The sequence below is a fragment of the Pristis pectinata genome, chromosome 5, assembly GCF_009764475.1.
Source record: "Pristis pectinata isolate sPriPec2 chromosome 5, sPriPec2.1.pri, whole genome shotgun sequence".
In the NCBI taxonomy this organism is placed as follows: domain Eukaryota; kingdom Metazoa; phylum Chordata; class Chondrichthyes; order Rhinopristiformes; family Pristidae; genus Pristis; species Pristis pectinata.
The window spans coordinates 17,091,464-17,108,842 of NC_067409.1; the positions used below are offsets into that span (position 1 = coordinate 17,091,464).

The 17,379-nt window shown below is 41.5% G+C and overlaps 1 protein-coding gene across 2 annotated transcripts in view; it reads right to left on the reverse strand.

The window, feature by feature from the left end:
* Window positions 1-578: 578 nt before the first annotated feature.
* Window positions 579-17,379, reverse strand: part of ptprn2 (protein tyrosine phosphatase receptor type N2) — a 771,544-nt gene continuing 754,743 nt past the window's right edge. For both annotated transcript variants that reach the window (XM_052016228.1, XM_052016227.1), the window contains exons 22-23: window positions 8,189-8,262; window positions 579-4,231 (exon numbers count right to left, since the gene is read on the reverse strand). In XM_052016228.1, coding sequence (XP_051872188.1) covers window positions 4,160-4,231; window positions 8,189-8,262 — 146 coding nt within the window. In that variant the 3' untranslated portion in view covers window positions 579-4,159. The remainder of the gene's footprint in view (window positions 4,232-8,188; window positions 8,263-17,379) is intronic.

Below are 17,379 nucleotides of genomic sequence, written 5' to 3' on the forward strand. Positions count from 1 at the left end.
TTTTCTACCTATACCAACTGCTCAGTCCTTTAAGTCCACAGCTTTTTACATTAAACACAGTCTTGTGCACTTATTTCATTCCTCAGTTTTCTCGGCTGAGAAATTTTGCCCAATCTTTTAAAACCTACCAAAGATTTAGTCACCTGTTTTTTTTAGCTTGGTTTAGTCACCTGTTGCTTAGCTTTTCATTTTATTATACTTTGCTGAACGTTTCAGGATATTAAAGGCAATCTATTCATGCAAGTTGCTGTTGTGGGCAGTACCTCTATTTGGAATTGTGTCAAATGCTTTTTGACAACATAAATCTATAACACCCTCTATGGGATCATTATATATTTGGAAACTCTCCAGCAGGTTAGTTAAGCATTGTCTGCCCTTTCTAATCCTTGCCTGTTATCAAGCTATGCCTTTCTATGTGTTTATCCACTGCATCCTTTGATATACTGATAATTTTCCCATCAGTGATGTCAAATTGGCCACCAACTGCTTAAATAGGATTCTTCCCCTGCAATAAAAGTTGAAAAGGTGCCAGTCTCTGTTACAGTTTTCACCACTCCACAAACAATACTTTATTCAGGTTTTAAAGAGATAGAACAAAATATTTTGTATATTTTATTGTTATATGTACAGATAAATAACTATAAATTAATACGAAGTAAGCAAAGAGACAGTTTCAGAATGACCCAGGTTTACTGTGTAGATCCAGATATCACACAGGTCACAACAGTTGTTCTGGGGAGACAGCGGTTTCCCTGAACAGGCCAAGTACATTATAGTGTTGAAACACCGCAAACTCTCAAACTGTCCCTCCAGGAAGCTAAAAAATGATGAAAATCCAGTCTGATGTTCTAAATTGTGCAAAATTGAAGATACATTTATGTTTACTTTTAAAGCTTTTGCAGATTTTACTTGAAAATATTCAGGAAATAATTGAATTAGTTGTAAAAAGAAAAAGAACCCAAAGATTTAACATTATTGTTTGGTTCAGTTGGGCATTTTGCATTAAAATATTTTGTGGTCAACATTATTTTAGGGTGATGATATGAAACAGACAGTATCAGAACAGCTACCCCACCGCAATCTAATATTTGGTCCCACTGGAACTGAGTTTGGCATTATGTATCATTGGTGGACGATCTGATAAAGATATCCTAAGTCACCAGCAAAAAAGAATTACTACTACTTTTTTTCCCAGTGTGAATGAAGAATATGCAAATGAGACTAGTTTCGATGAGTATCTTGGTTGGCATGGACCAGTTGGGCCGAAGGGCCTGTTTTTGTGCTGTATGACTCTATATGTCGAATTCTTCCATTCCAAATCAAAATTGTATTGAAATGCTCAGGAATGTCTGGTCATGATGCATTACTAACTTTGGAAAAATAACAAGTCAATTTTTTAAGCTTGTCAACAAAAGTATATGGAACTGAAGAGTACTGACAGGACCAAGCTACATTGCTGGTTAATTGTCGATAACTAATTCTCATCACAAATTCTGTCACTACCAAACAAATAAAATTGGTTCTAATTTATGAAATAAAGCAGATCATTTATTGGATAAAAGGAAAGATCAATAAGAAGCAAGCATTAGGCTATTTAACACAAAAAGAATCCACAAGCAAGTCTGAAAGGAATGCTGTTTTCATGAAGCTAAAACAATTAAAATAGATTTGTAAGTGGCGTATATGCAATCTGTTTTATATAACTAGGACTATTTACAGACAAAGACTATATATTCTGTGTCAACATCAAATTTGCAACAGACTGTAGTAGTTGTCGGAATTGAATAAAATCAAACACTTAGGATTTTTAACCACATGTCCACATTGAAACTCAATCTGAAGTGGAAAACCCCTCAGATGACTGGGTTGAGGTTGTGTCATCTTGAGTGGGACGGGACAGAACCTGGGACTTAAGCTTGTCTGTATTTGGGTTGAATGTTTTTTTGTTTGCTTAGGCACTATGTGCCAGCTGTCCCTGTACACTGCAGAAAAATAAAGGCCCGTCATGGTGCCTCAACAATAAATAGGCTTAGTCCAGAGTTCAACAACAGCTGGTAATCAGGTGTTCCCACTGCAGGACTGACATAAATCAGATGCAAAGAGAGTGCTCACTCTGTTCAATCTCAACCAGTATGGCTAGACTCCAACCTCAGAACTATATTTTCAATACTTCACCAGTGGGATATTCAACATGTGTGCAAAGTTTGGGGAGTGGCAGGGAGAGTAAACATGAGTCCCAGACCTTCTTTAAAAAATTATATGTCATGATGCTATGGATGTGCATGCACGTATTCACACTACAACACCTAGGATGTATACGTGGAGGCTCTCCAAAACTCAACAGATTCCATAGCCTGCACATTCATTTTAATACACTGGATCTCTTTGACTGCTAAGTTGCTCCAAGTACTTTTACTAACATGATCACTTCTTTGCAATGGACTACTTCTAACCATCAGGATAAGGTGACGTTGGCTTTAAGATGCTTGCATTCATGAGAAGCAAAGGACTTTCACCCCATGAGTCTACATTGGATTTACACTCACAGCCTGTATCGGGAACAGTGCTGTAATGAATGTTTTTACTAATAAAGATGAGATCCACATGAGAGAGATATATCTTACTTATTGTAACCAAAGAAGCAGTTTAGTTGAGCAATGACTACAGGGATCCTGGGGTTCCTTTGACATTAAGCTCAGACAAGCACACTCACTTCTTCACTGTGTCTACTAAGGCCAGATTGAAAGAAACCTAAGTTTTCCCACAGACTTAATCGCCGTCCTCACTCCACTGACTGTGTTCATTTGTTTGTGAAATGTCAGGGATTTATTCTGAGTTCCAAAAGTATCATTATTATGTTGTCCTCTCCATTCTGCAGTTGATAAAGAAGCAAAAGAGATAAAATACTGAAGCTCTGTTTGGTGTTGGATAAGGGGATGAATCACCAGACTCATGCAGTGCACAGATCCTAGCCTTATTTATAATCCTAAACTGAAATCAGCTATTATGTTCTGCCAATTAATAACTCCTAGGCAGGATTTTGAACATGATTTTTCTGAGAACAGAGGGATCAAACACAGCACAGGCAAAGAGTGAAAGAGTGCAACACACTCAAAACCATGGCACCTTTAACTTTTTGTCTTTGGCTAATTATAGATCCAAAATCATATTTGAATTAATATTATTTACTTAAGTGACCGACAGTGACTGTGATTTGTCTGCATAAATAAGACAGGGAAAAGTTCAAGAGCAACAGAAAGATTCTACCATAAAGGATCCAAATTGATTAACTGCAAAGTTAATCAATAATCCCAGGCATGGAGTATCTTGAAAGGTGCTAAGACTGAAGACCAGGAGGTGGTCCAGTGGTCAGATTCATGCTGGAGGTTGTTTGGCAGGGTGCGTCTCCAAGGAAAGGGGAAAATCTAAGTACAACCAATTGCAGGATATCTCCCTAAATTATCCAACTATATGAGCAACTTTCTGCTAAATGGTATCCTTTCAAAACATCTTCAGAAGATCTTTTTTGTGCTGGAGCTGCCTTGAAATAATTTCCAGTGGTCTGGCGTCAAATCCCACGATAGATCACCGTAAATATGTATCCAGCAGTGCACTTATACTAGACAGGGACACAGGTGAAAGTTGCATTCCTACAGTGTAGGGTCAGACATTGTGGCACAAATGGTGAGATTGCCTTTCAGTAGAATCACATGACCATTATGAAATACCAATCGGATTCATTAACTGAATTCATATACTGTGGAATTAATACTGAGAAGCCTTACCATACTTTGGTCTAATACTGAAATTAATAAAAGTTAAAAGACTGCTTTTGGAAAACACTTTGACTTTGCAATTGATTAAAAACTGTGTGGTTCTAGAATATCTTCTTTGAGGGTTTTGTATCCAGTTCTGTCCAGTCCCAGAAAAGCATATATACAAACACTTATAATCTAACCTTTAATTCTTCCTACTTTGAAGCCGTTCAGAGTTTATTTTTTGAGCTAAGAATTGCATCAAATACAGATGTTGAAGGGACACACTTTCTAAAGCTGTTAAAGTAAAAGTTATACAGCTAAGATCAGAGCACGTTTCTACAACATTCATGTAGACCGGCAGGATTAAGGTGTTGGAACCAGGTGGAATCTCTGGTGGTCTCTCACTGCAGAAGTGCCTTCAGGATTGCATTCACTTCCTCAGCCACAGCTGTCAGTGCAAACTCAAACTGCTCCTGCAGGAAAATAACCCAACACAGTTAGAATAAATTGCTATCTTATTTATGCGCTTATAGGACTTAACCTTTGGGAAACCATTTCCCTTATTCATTCCATGTTACAGACGTCCAACATTCATTACCCATCTCTCAACAGCTTGCTGGGCCATTTCAGGGACACAAGAGTCAAATACAATTACTTTCATATATAGGCCAAGCCAGTTATGGACAACAGAATTCTTTAAAGGAAATGAGCAACCCAGATGTGTTTTTATAATAATCAAATAGTTTTATAGTCTTTACAATTCCAAATTTTATTTTTAGTAGATTGAATTTAAATCCCACAAGTGCCATGGTGGGATTTCATCTCATGTTTCCACATTTACCAGGATGTTGCCTGGATTGGAAAGCATGTCTTATGAGGATAGGTTGAGCGAGCTAGGGTTTTCCTCTTTGGAGAGAAGAAGGATGAGACGGGACTTGATAGAGGTGTACAAGATGATAAGAGGCATAGATCAAGTGGACAGTCAGAGACTTTTTCCCAGGGCGACAATGGCTAATTTTAAGGTGATTGGAGGAAGGTATAAGGGGGATGTCAGGGGTAAGTTTTTTACACAGAGAGTGGTGGGTGCATGGAACACACTGCCTGCAGAGTTTGTGAAGGCAGATACATTAGGGACATCTAAGAGACTCTTAGATAGACACATGAATGATAGAGAAATGGGGGGCTATGTGGGAGGGAAGATAGATCTTAAACCAGGATAAAACATCGGCACAACATTGTGGGCCGAAGGGCCTGCACTGTGCTGTAGTGTTCTATTTCCAGTCCAATACTATATTCCCAACATTTTGACACGTGTCTGTTGTTTTTTTTCTACTGTAAACTTAAAGTTCCATGCTGTTGACATTAGTTATCCTTGCAGTTTTTGCGCCTCCTCTTCCTCATCTTCTTGGTCTTGTCACAGGAAAATTATCAGTACTCTGGCTGAAGTGTGTGTTGGTTACACAATGGACAGCCAGGTCACTCAAACAGTACTACTACCAACAAGAAGGACGAGGGCAGCAGCGTGTATGGGAACATCACTACCTGTAGGCTTCCCCTCCAAATCACACATTTGTCCCATCTTGGAAACATACGGCTGGTCCTCTAATATCCTTGGGTCTAAATCCTGGAACTCCCTGACCTACAGCACCGTGGGAGTACCTTGCCTAGAAGGACTGCAGCAATTGAAGGTGGCAGCTCAGCATTGCCTCCTGAAGGGCAATTAAGAAAGGGAAACAAATGCTGGCATTCCCAGTGACACCTCTTATTCTGAAAACTCAATCAACAAAAAACTAACTGGAACTAGCCTCTTAAGTGTGACTGTAAACATTGACTGGTGTCAATGGCAAGATGCTTGAATATGATCCAGTCCTCACTACAATGATGCCACTGCAGACTGTGGGGATTGGGGCTGATTTTCTCCTGACTCAAATTCACCCCAACCTGTTGAAGGATGGGCTCCAATTAGATAGGAAATAGGTCTGTTTTGAAATTTTGTCGTAGACCTGCTTTGAAATTCAAAATCCTTGAATTTGCCAAGGTTTTTAAACACAGGCCTCCTTCTTTCCATTAAATTTCTGCTCACAGCCAGACAACTGAGGACGTCAGCTGGGGAGGGGACTGGAATGAGAGAGATTGGGGGGTGGGGGGGGGTGGAGGTGGTGAGGTGGGTGTGAGTGGGTGGGAGTCATGATCATGTGGGGGGATCTGATGGTTGGAAGGGGAGGGGTCTTATGTTGGTCGGTGGGGCTTGTGTAGTGGTGATTGTGGGTCTGAGGGTTTTTAGAGGTGGTCCATATTGTTAGGGAGGGCAGAGACTGATGGGAAGTTGAAGGAGGGAGTTTCATGGTGGATGGGGAGAGCCTGATGGTGGGTGTTGGCAGGCGTGGGTTGAGAGCAGATATTTTGTGGTGTGCTGGTTTATTGGGTAACACAGAAATCGCTGGAGGAACTCAGCAGGTCAGGCAGCATCAATAGAGGGAAATGGACAGTTGACATTTCAAGTCGAGAACCCTTCATCTGGACCAGTGTCGACCCTAAATGTCGACTGTCCACTTCCCTCCATAGATGCTGCCTGACCTACTGAGTTCCTTCTGCACTTTGTGTGTTGCTCCAGATCCCAGTATCTGCAGTCTCAGAATCAGAATCAGAATCAGATTCAGGTTTATTATCACTGACATATGTCATGAAATTTGTTGCTTTGCGGCAGCAGTACAGTGCAAGACATAAAGACATAAAAATTACTATAAGTTACAAAAATAAATAGCGCAAAAGTGGAATAACGAGCCTCTTGTGTCTCTGGTGTATTGGGTAATAATGTTGCCTCGAAGGAAACATTCCTGCCTCTATGGCCCTCATATCACTTACTTCATACATTAAGGCCTTCTCACCAGCCTTGGCTGTTAAGTTTCCCAAGATCTGGGTAACCTGTCCAACATGAGCTAAGGTAGCAGGACTTCTAACAAAGGATCATTATGATAGTTAAAGGAATCCCGCGAGTGGATTAGTCACCTGTTTGTCCCACCTGGTGGGTGGTAGAAGCAGATCTTTTAATAGGGAAGATTGTTTCCTTCTTAAAAGCAAAATGAATTTCAGACCTTTGGGAAAAGTGTGGGGGTGGGTCTAATTGGATAGTTCATTTAGAGAATTGGCACAGGTATAATGGAGCAAATGACCTACCTCTATACTGTGTGATTTTATTTCAAACACTGGAAAGTCAGTTTTTAGAGAGACACGTTCCAACAAAGACTCCAGCCCTGAAACATGATCTGCCCTCCCTCCTCTCAGCTGTCCATGGACCTACTGTGTATTTCAAATGTACCTGATTTCTATTTCCCCTTATACAGGACTTGTGATAATGTTCTAATCATTTGACTTGCTGCTCAAACATTACGAAATAGCATATTGCTATTAGATGTGAAGAAGCTTTTTCTTTAAAAAATATTCCATTTTGACGGAGCTAATTCAGTCATCGGTAATAAGTGGGATGGTTAGTAAATGATGCTGGTACCAACTCTCACCTTCTAGTGTGTTACAGGACTTACTATAATTGACATTTCAAACCTGACTTTCAATCCACAGATTTAAATGAGTTCCAGGCCCTTTTAGTCTTTATTTGTATTCAGTGATGTGAGTGCATGGTTTGTTTAGATCCATCAAAAAACAAACCCAGAACTCTCCCGAGAGAACCTCCTGCTGGTCTGTAATTAGATATTTATAATTCACCACGCGTCTGAATAAATAAATTAGAGTGTGTGAGAAGGCATGTTGTTGCCTAGCAGCAGTTAGAGCAAGCTTCCGCCGTGATTAGGATTCTTCTACCTAGGTACAGGACTCAGAGCAGAAACTTGATTTGGTCCTTTAGGACACCTGAGAGGCAGTGCTTTGGGGAAAGCTTAAAATCAAACCTCCAGTCTCAGATAGCACTGCAAGCACTGAGCAAATGTTTCCATTCTCAGAATACATAAAAGATTGGGATTTCATCTTCCCCCTTTGCCTCGTTCTCTTTCTAATATGCATTGATTTGCTGCACATTTTCCATCTTCATTCAGGGGCATAGGCTATTTAATACCTCAAGCCATTCACTTTCTGGTCTGTGACTCTAACACCTTTCCTCTTTTTCCCTTATTATCTTTAGTAAAGAAAAAAAATAACTCTCAAATTTAAAATTGTCACTCAGCCTATCATCATTTGGGGTTTGCAGGAGAGAGTTCCAAATTTCTAACTTCCTCTGTGTATGGAAGTGTTTTCCTACTTTCATTCCAGAAAGGCCCCAGACTATGGATACCCAGGTCCAAAACTCCTTGACCAGCCTCTACCTTAAAAACTTAAGTGATATCACCTTCTAAATTCCAGGCTGCAGAGGCCTTCTTGTTATGGTCTCTTCTCATGACTTAACTCTTGTGGACAATCTAAATTTCAGTTTAACTTACCTTTGTCTGAACCATCATTGGTCTCTGGTCTCTCAGATGTTCCAGTGTAGCAGCTATATCAATCTCCTTAGCACCTGTAAATAAGCCAGAAATTGAAGTGATGTCAAAGTGTGCCATCATTTCCATAAAGCCCATGTATCTCATCAGATTAGATTCTGTTCCTCCTCAATGCCAACCCCACCACATAACTCACACTCAAATTAAAGATTTATTCTCTCACTAAAAACACTTCAAGTCATTGACCAAACATTTGCTTCAAATAGCATTATCATTAGGATTTCAGTAATCACAGTAGGTTCTGTGGTGTTCTCCAGTGTTCTCCAACCTAACACGGGTGAGCTTTACTTATCATTTGAAATGGCTGTTTCATTACCTTCTAGACAGACCAGATGGCTGTAGATTGCAGAACCAGGGATTGCAATTTCTATATATTTGGGGCATTCCATTTTGAATCAAGATCAGGAGAAATTTCTTCATCCAAAAAGTGATAAACTTATGGAATTCTCTAGCCCAGAAGGTAGTTGAGGCCAAGTCATTAAATATATTCAAGAAAGAGGTGGATATATTTCATAATGCTAATGGGATGAAGGGATATGGGGAGAACGTGGGAATAGGGTACTGAAGTGGACGATCAGCTATGATCATTTTGAATGGAGGAACAAGCCCAAAGGACCTTATAGCCTATTCTGCTCCCATTTTCTATGTTCTTCCCAGGAGTGGACAGTAAGTGCTAGCTTTGCTGGCAAATTTTGCTTTCAAGAATGAATTAAGGTGTTCAAAGTTCTGTCTGATCAAATCGTTATGCTATTTTGAACTGCTCTGCACTTGAAGTATTCACTTTTTGTCAGTGGTGGTGGGAACAGTTTGGAGTGGTAGAGTTGCACAGTGATCTTATTATGTGCATTTCTTTTCTTTCCCTTTTACAATGTATCGGTACCATTGGCCTGACAGTACTGGGTAAGCAGGAGGGAAGTATACAGTAATTGAGCATTGATGTACAGAGGGATCTTAGGGTGCAAGCCCACAGCTCCCTGAAAGTGGCTGCATAAATAGATAGGGTGGTAAAGGAGGCATATGGCATACTTGCTTTCGTTGGTTGGGGCATTGAGTATAAAAGTAGGAAAGTCATGTTGCAGTTGTACAAAACGTTGATTTGGCCACACTTGGAGTATTGCATGCAATTCTGTTTGTCGCTTTACGGGAAGGATGTGGAGGCTTTGGAGAGGGTGCAGAAGAATTTCATCAGGACGTCGCCTGGATTAGAGAGTGTTAGCTATGAGAAGTTGGACAAACTTGGATTGTTTTCTCTGGAGTGTCGGAGGCTGAAGGGCGACCTGACTGAAGTATATAAAATTATGAGAGGCATAGGGAGGATAGATAGAGTCTTTCTCCCATGGTGGAAATGTCAAATACCAGATGGCATTGGTTGAAGGTGAGAGGGGGGAGAGTTTAAAGGAGGTTTATAAAGCAGGTTTTTTTTTACACAGAGAGTGGTAGGTGCTTGGAATGGTCTGCCAGGGGAGTTGGTGGAAGCAGATACGACAGTAACGTTTAAGAGGTATTTGGACGTGCACATGAACAGGCAGGGAATGGCAGGATATGGACCTTGTGCAAGTGGATGAGATTTGTTAGATTGGCATTGTTGGCACAAATATTGTGGGCCGAAGGGCCTGTTTCTGTGCTGTATTGTTCTATGTTCTATATTCTATGGAGGAACACAGCTGGTCGAACAGCATCTGTGGGGGGAAATGAAATGTGTATGTTTTGGGTCGAGAGTCTGCATCAGGACTACTGGGTACCACTGCGGGCCATGGGAAAGTAGTATTTTCATATTATGAAACAGTGCTTTGTAAGGGGAAGGTTTACAGTGGTCAAACCATAAATAGACCCTGGTGCTGAGTCCTCATTATACGGTCCATTATCCTTGCTCTGTAAACTGTGACTCATCTGTCACATAAACCACTAATGCAGCATTTCAACACCTTTACGTTGACAGTGATCAATCAATAATTATCAGTGTTACAGTAATCACCTTGTCGAATCCCAAAAGCCTCCTTCTCAACTCCTGTTCTCTCACCTTTCCATTTTAATTGTGGCCAAAATCACTTATTGATGAAAGCCAGAATGGGAATAACTCACTGAACATTTACCTAATTGCTGATAACAAATCTGGCAGCCTCCTCTTCTGTCATTTTTTTAATAAAAAGAACCACATTTCACATAAATATTCATTAAAAATACACTTCCTGAACTGGCAGCCTGTGTTCTGCAGGATGTGCAAATTCCCAGCTTTGCGCAGTTAATTGCCCTTGTGTTGTTCCTGTTCAGTTTAAAATGGCTCGAATTTACAGTGACAGCAAAGAGGGTGTTAAGATTCCAAGCCGCACTCTTTGAAAGAGATTCAGCCACAAGACTTGAATAGATGCAAATGCATTAACGGCTTCAGGGTCATTATGCAAAGACAAAAGTGTGCAAGTGACAACTGAGTGAATATTGAACAAATTATATCCTTGTTTGTCAATGCAAGGAGTGCTTCAGATACCCCAGTGCTGATTTTATATCCAGGAGGGAGCTGGATTAGTGACAGAGCAGCAACAAACAATCTGCTGGAGGAACTCAGTGGGTTGAGCAGCATCTGTGGGGGGTGCGGAGGGGGAGTGGGGGAGGGAGGAGGAATTGTCAACGGTTTGTGTCGAATCCTGAAACGTTGACGGTTCCTTTCCCCCCCACAGGTGCTGCTCGACCCGCTGAGTTCCTCCAGCAGATTGTTTGATGCTCCAGATTCCAGCATCTGCTGTCTCTTGAGTCTCCCTAATGATAGAGGAGGTCACACTCAACTGCTGCTGAGGCAATCAGCAACCTATCTGATGCATTGCACACGTGAGGCCTGGAAGGCATGAACGCTAGGGCCTTACCTGCATAGACACCTCCCCACCACCAACATTCATCAGAAGCCAGTGGGAGGACAGAGCTACTTATTTGCAGAGGAGACACAAGAGACTGCAGAAGCTGGAATCTGCAGCAACAAACAATCTGCTGGAACAAGGTCCTCTCGCAGATTGTTTTTTGCTACTTACAGGCAGAGGCTGAATATTAGATGTGAGGAATTTGAAACACACCAGGATGTTGCCTGGATTGGAGTGTATTAGCCATTCAGGAGACGTTGGACAAATTTGGACTGCTTTCACTGGAGTGTTGGAGACAGAGGAGAGACCTGATAAAAGTATTTATAATTATAAGGCATAGATGGGATAGATAGTCAGAGACTTTTTCCCAAGGTGGAGAGGTCAAAGACTAAGGGCATAGATTTAAGGTGAGTGGGGTAAAGTTTAAAGGAGATTTATATGCAAGTTTTTTTTACACAGAGAGAGGTACGTGATTGGAGCGAGCTGCCAGGGGAGTTGGTGGAAGCAGATATGATTGCAACTTTTAAGAAGCATTTAGACAGACACATGAACAGACAGGGAATAGAGGGATATAGACCGTGTGCAGGCACATGGGATAGCGCCTCTACTTCCTCAGGAGGCTAAAGAAATTTGGTTTGTCCCCTTTGACTCTCACCAACTTTTACCGATGCACAATAGAAAGCATCCTATCTGGATGTATCACGGCTTGGTACGGCAACTGCTCTGCCCAGGACTGCAAGAAGCGGCAGAGAGTTGTGGACACAGCCCAGCGCATCACGGACACCAGCCTCCCCTCCTTGGACTTTACCTCTCGTTGTCTTGGTGTAGCAGCCAGCATAATCAAAGACCCCACCCACCCGGGACATTCTCTCTTCTCTCCTCTTCCGTCGCGTAGAAGATACAGGAGCCTGAGGGCACGTACCACCAGACTTAAGGACAGCTTCTACCCCACTGTGATAAGACTATTGAATGGTTCCCTTATACAATGAGATGGACTATGACCTCACGATCTACTTTGTTGTGACCTTGCACCTTATGGCACTGCACTTTCTCTGTAGCTGTGACACTTTACTCTGTACTGTTACTGTTTTTACCTGTACTACATCAATGCACTTTGTACTAACTCAGTGTAACTGCACTGTGTAATGAATTGACCTGAACGATTGTTTTGTAAGACAAGCTTTTTATTGTACCTCGGTACAAGTGACAATAATAAACCAACACCAATACGAAATACCATGGTCGGCGAAGACATTGTGGGCTGAAGGGCCTGTTCCTGTGCTGTACTGTTCTATGGTCTATATTCTATGTTTTATGTTCTACGACAGGGTGGATACGGAGAGGTTTTTTCTTGAGGAAGGATCTAAGATTAGTGGTCACTGTTTAAAAATGAGCGGTCATCAACTTATGACAGAGATGAGGTGAATTTTTTTCTGTCAGAGGGTTCTGGGCCTTTGGAACTTTCTTACTCAAAAGGTAGTGAAAGCAGAGTCTGTGACTATTTCAAAGACAAGTAGATTCTTGATAAACAAAGAGGTAAAAAGTTACCAGGGTGTAGGCGGGAATGTAGAGTTGAAGATACAATGTGATAGTGGAGCATGCTTGAGGAGCTGAGCCTAATTTGAATGTTTATATGCAAGTTGCCAACACTTAAATAGATCACAGCTGCTGGAATGGGATGGATACTCATGACAGGAAGCAGCTAAGGTTTTGTTATGGTGCCTTGTATGGAGGCTAAAGTAGTTAAGTTACTGCGTTGTTAACCAAAGAGTGGGATTGTTGGACAAACTGCTGGAGGAACTCAACGGATCAGGCAGCATCTGTAGATGGAAATGGGAAGTCAATGTTTTGGGTTGAGACCCTCCGTCTGGACTGGATTTGTCCAGATGAAGGGTCTTGACCTGTAATGTTGACTGTCCATTTCCCTCCACAGATGCTACCTGACCCGCTGAGTTCCTCCAGCATTTGTTTGTTGTTCCAGATTCCAACATCTGCAGTCTCTTGTGTCTCCATTTTTCTGCTCTGCTGATTTGGTCATTGACCTGACCATGAGAGGTTGAATCTCAGCATAGCAACTGGGCAATATAAATTTAAGGAATTAAGTATAATCTGGAATAAGCCTGCATCAGTTATTGTGAACACGATACTGCTGGATTGCTATAAAAATCCAATTGTTTTACTAATGCTCTTGAGAAGAGGAGATCTACTAATCTTATACATAACCCTAGACCGAGCACTGTGGTTCATTCTTATCTGCCCTTACAAACGCCCATACAACCCCTAATTTCAGGGCACTAAATGCCAGTGGCTTCCATATAATAGATAAAGTCATAGAGTCATACAACATGAAAACAAGCTCTTCAGCCCAACTGGTCCATGCTGACCAAGATGCCCATCCAAGCTAGTCCCACTTGCCAGCAGTTGGTCCATAACCTTTTAAATATTTTCTATCCACGTATATGTCCAAATGTTTTTTAAAAGTTGCCATTGTACCTGCCTCAACCACTTCCTCTGGCAGCTCATTCCACATACATACCAACCCTTGTGTAAAAAAAGTTGCCCCTTAAGTTCCTATTTAATCTTTCCCCTCTCACCTTAAACCTATGCCCTCTAGTTCTTGATTCCCCAACCCTGGGAAAAAGACTGAGTGCATTCACCCTATCCATGTCCCTCATGATTTTATACACCTCTACAAGATCAACAATTCCTGAATGAATGAGTAAAAGGTTTATCTGACAGAGAAGCTATGCCAAACCAAGCCCTGATGACACCATCTTAATCAGCAAGAGAGGATGCCCTGCTTCCCAGTGTTTGTGCCTCTCATAGAATGGACTTAACTTGCAACACATAGGTTGGAGCTGGGAGGCATTAATCCTGCAGACATTTTAACAGTTCTCCTTCCTGGATTCCTTCAGGTGTGCAGGATCAAATGTTGACCCTCAAACACCAGTACTAGTTATGGATTGCAGAGTAAACTTCACTCTGCTCATCCATCAATGTGACTCAATGGCAACCCACCCAAGAATTACTTCTGCACAACATTTCTATTTTCTGCACCAGTTATTATTATATCCTTCCCAGGGAGACTGTCAATTTAAGAACATTAAACATAAGGCATATGAGCAGGAGCAGGCCATGTGGCTGTTCAATCAGATCATGACTGATCCTCCATAACTCTCGATTCCCTTCAATTCCAAAAATCTATCTCAGCCTTCAATATACTTAATGACTCAGTTTCCACAGGTCTTTTGCTGAGAGGATCCTAAGAACATAGAACAGTACAGCACAAGAACGGGCCCTTCTGCCCCACAATGTCTGTGCAGAACATGATGTCAAATTATACTAAATCTCTCTGCCTTCATATCCATATCCTTCCATTCCCTGAGTATTCATGTGTCTATCTAAAAGCCTTTTAAATGCTACTGTTGTATTTGTATGGTGTGCTGGCCTTCATTAGTTGGGGGATTGAGTTCAAGAGCTGTGAGGTAATGTTGCAGCTCTATAAAACTCTGGTTAGACCACACTTAGAGCACTGTGTTCAGTTCTGGTCGCCTCATTATAGGAAGGATATGGAAGCTTTGGAGAGGGTGCAGAGGAGATTTACCAGGATGCTGCCTGGATTAGAGAACATGTCTTATGAGGAAAGGTTGATCAAGCCAGGGTTTTCTCTTTGGTGCAATGCAGGATGACTTGATTGAGGTGTATAAGATTATGAGGGGCATAGGTAGAGTGGACAGGCAGCAGCTTTTTCCCAGGGCGGCAATGGCCAATACCAGAGGACATCTGTTTAAGGTCGGAAGAGAAAAGTTTAGGGGAGATGTCAGAGGTGAGTTTTTTAACAGAGAGTGGTGGGTGTCTGGAATGCACTGCCAGAGGTGGTGGTAGAGGCTGATACAATAGGGGCATTCAAGAGACTCTTCGGTAGGCACATGGATATAAGAAAAATGGAGGTTTATGGGTTGGTAGGAGGGAACGGTTAGATTAATCAAGAAGTAAGTGTTTATATAGGTCAGCACAACATTGTGGGCCGAAGGGCCTGTACTGTGCTGTAGTGTTCTATGTTCTATGCTTCCACCATTATCTCTGACAGCACATTCCAGGCACCTACCACCATGTAGGTGTAAAAGGCATGCCCCACACATCTCTATACTTTACCCCACTCACCTTAAATGCATGTCCTCTTATATTTGACATTTCTACCCTGGGAAAAGGACTCTATCTATGCCTCATAATTTTATAAACTTCTATCAGGTCTCCCCTCAGCCTCCAATGCTCCAGAGAAAACAACCCAAGTTTGTCCAACCTCTCCTTATCCTTCAGATAGTTTCTCTCATTGTCCTGTCTGAAAGCCATTAACATAGCTATAAACAAAACGCTGGAAGATCTCGGTGGGTCAAGCAGCATCTATGGAGGCAAAACTTTATACTGACGCTTCAGTTCGAGACCCTGCTTCCATAGATGATGCTTGACCCATTGGGTTCTTCAGCATTTTGATTTATGCTTCAAATTCTAGAATCTGCAGTCTCTTTTAATGTAATGTAATTAATATCTTCATTAATGTAGCTGTGGCTGAGATGAAAGCACTCTCAGCCCTGAAAAGTGCAGGTTCAAGCTCCATTACGGCAATGAACACAATGATCTCACCTGATAGTTCAGAGATTGTTGTGCTGTCGGAGGAACCATCTCTTAAATGAGCTGTTAAACCTTATCTCACCTCACAGGTGGACAATTCAAGGGGTGTTATCCATAGAGTGCTACCCTAATGGTCTAATGTCTAACAAACATGTCTTATGAGGATGGGTTGAGTGAGCCAGGGCTTTTCTCTTTGGAGAGACGGAGGATGAGAGGTGACTTAATAGAGGTGTACAAGATGATAAGAGGCAAAGATCAAGTGCACAGTCAGAGACTTTTTCCCAGGGTGACAACGGCTAACAAGAGGGGAGGAAGATATAAGGGGGATGTCAGGGTTAAGTTTTTTACACAGAGAGTGGTGGGTGCGTGGAATGCACTGCCGGCAGAGGTTGTGGGGACAGATACATTAGGGACGTTTAAGGGACTCTTAGATAAACACATGAATGATAGAGAAATGGAGGGCTATGTGCGAGGGAAGGGTTAGATAGATCTTAGAGTAGGATAAAATGTCGGCACAACATTGTGGGCCGAAGGGCCTGTACTGTGCTGTAATGTCCTGTGTTCTATGTTCGAACATTGCTAAAACCAAATGGTCTGGCCATTGTCATATACTGTTTGGAGGAGTTAGCCGTGTGAAAATTGGACCGTGCATTTCTTACAGTATAACACTACACTTCAGAAAGTATTTCACTGGCTGTAAAGCATTGGGGCACTATGAACTCAGGTTTGTATATAAATTCAGGTATTTTATTTATTAGCAGAGGGTTTCCTGTCCACTAACTGTTTTTTTACCATAAATACCAAACAGATTAAGAGCCTTCAACCATGAAAGATTCTGCATATTTTAACCAACATTAATTAAAATAAAATAAAAATTAAATAACAGTGTGTTCTGACTGCTATTAAACATGGCATAAATTGTTCAAATTGTGGATCTTGATGTCTACAGATCCCTGCCTTCTCGTTTTCACCAACCCCATGCCCCTTCTTAACTGGCCTTTGTGGGTCTGTGGTTTATGAGAGGTACCATTGTCAGATATCATAGAATTAACAAGATAATTAATCATATAATTAACAGTCAAGAAGGAGACCAATCAGCCTCATGCATCAATGCTGACCAAAAATAGACAAGGACAATTTCCTGTTCTGAGTCCAAAGCCCTGAAGAATGAGCAATCGGTTTAGTCCAAATCCCTGTGGCCTCCATATCCCTCCAAGCATCCTGTTAGCTTCACTTTCAAAGCTATAAATGAACTGCTTCCACCACGCCTTCAGGCTGGGCACTCCAGATCATAGCTAGTCACTGTGTAAAGAAGCTTTTTCTCATCTGTTCCTTGGTTCTTTCACCAATCGTCTTTAAACCTTCACTTGATCTTTCTGCTGATAGGAACAGTTTCTCTCTTTCACTTTGTTCTGATCCATCATAATTTTGAACATTTTACCAAATCATGACTCATCTTTCCAAAGGGAACTATCTCAATATAGTAGCTGTAGCTTTCTGTGTATTAGTGAGTGCCTAAGCCATAAGCAATTAGGCAGAATTAGAGAGCTGTAAGGAGAACACTCTGAACTACAGTGTCTGGCCACAATTATGTGTTAAAAGTCAAACCATGTGATACCATCCTGTTCTTTGAGATACTCTACACACTCATAA